Source organism: Trachymyrmex septentrionalis, unplaced genomic scaffold, assembly GCF_001594115.1.
Source record: "Trachymyrmex septentrionalis isolate Tsep2-gDNA-1 unplaced genomic scaffold, Tsep1.0 scaffold87, whole genome shotgun sequence".
In the NCBI taxonomy this organism is placed as follows: Eukaryota; Metazoa; Arthropoda; class Insecta; order Hymenoptera; family Formicidae; genus Trachymyrmex; species Trachymyrmex septentrionalis.
This window is the reverse complement of record NW_017306059.1, coordinates 160,702-161,886: the sequence shown is the minus strand read 5'-3', so window position 1 is coordinate 161,886 and position 1,185 is coordinate 160,702. Positions and strand designations below refer to the sequence as shown.

Here is a 1,185-nt window from a genome sequence, read left to right as displayed (position 1 = left end):
TTTTAGAAATATTCTAGATAGAATTCAAGAATTATGAGAATACTAAACTTGCATATAATTAATTTCATTAATTTATTAAATATATAAACTCAACACATTTCTAAGAAACTATTTATATTCTATAAATATTTCTAATTGTATTATAAAATTTAGGAAGAAAGACAAAAAAAAATTTATATTTTTAGGTCAAAATTTAATCTAAAATTTAATCTAAAATTTAATCTAAAATTTTTCATATCTGGAGACAGTAAAATTAATTTTGCATTAAAAAATATTTGTTTCATTATTTTAATATTTAACTCAATGTAATCGCTTCTAGAGATTATTCTACCGATTCTGCGATAGGTTTCTTCCCGCAGATAACGTTGATATAAACACTGGCTGGTCCCTCAATACCCTCTTTGTCGAGTGGTCTGATGAGAGTTAAATTCTTCGAATATGGCGAGAATGCGACGGGGCTGTCATGCTCCTGCAAGCTCAGCTCGATATCACCTTGCGAGCCAGGATCACCTAGCACTCCGAGAATTCCCACAGTATCGCCGACGGGCAGATCCTCTCTGACAAAGAGATGCGCCGCGGTGGCTCCGTTCTCCAGAAAGCATCGCGTGTCTCTGTGGTCTCGAGTCACTGAGAAAGTCGAACGATTATTAACACGTATAATGAAGCATAGTCTATTGTTAAATTGTTGAAAGAAACGCTTAATAGCGTTTCAGAAAAGAAATCGATTTTTAGAGCAAGGAAAAAGGAAGCAGAGTCATCGATAGAAGTATCGCATGTTTAAATTCTAATTTTAAATCTACTTTTTAAGAAGCAATCTTTGGACATTACGTTTATTATGTAATAACATGTTTTATTTTATTGATATGCAATACAAACACATATCATCCTTCCACATATTTTTTTAATTCTTTGGTGCCACTATAAGTATAGCATATCTGCGACAATTTCTTTTTTATTTTATATGCTCTCTCTCTCTATATAACTTTTTATTAATAATAAACATACATTTACTTATTACTGTTATATTTCTTAATATCTGGCGTTTTGATTAAAAAAAAAAATTATTTTAATATATATTTTTATGCACTTTTTAATATAATATATAACAAAATTTATATATATGTATCTTTCTTTTAAAATAGATGACAAATTAGTAAAATGATATATATATATATATATTATATA

At 28.6% G+C, this 1,185-nt stretch overlaps 1 protein-coding gene across 1 annotated transcript in view; it reads right to left on the bottom strand.

The window, feature by feature from the left end:
* Positions 1-1,185, bottom strand: part of LOC108755294 (protocadherin Fat 4-like) — a 13,876-nt gene that overhangs the window by 6,092 nt on the left and 6,599 nt on the right. Inside the window, exon 3 of the mRNA XM_018498216.1 lies at positions 332-627. Coding sequence (XP_018353718.1) covers positions 332-627 — 296 coding nt within the window. The remainder of the gene's footprint in view (positions 1-331; positions 628-1,185) is intronic.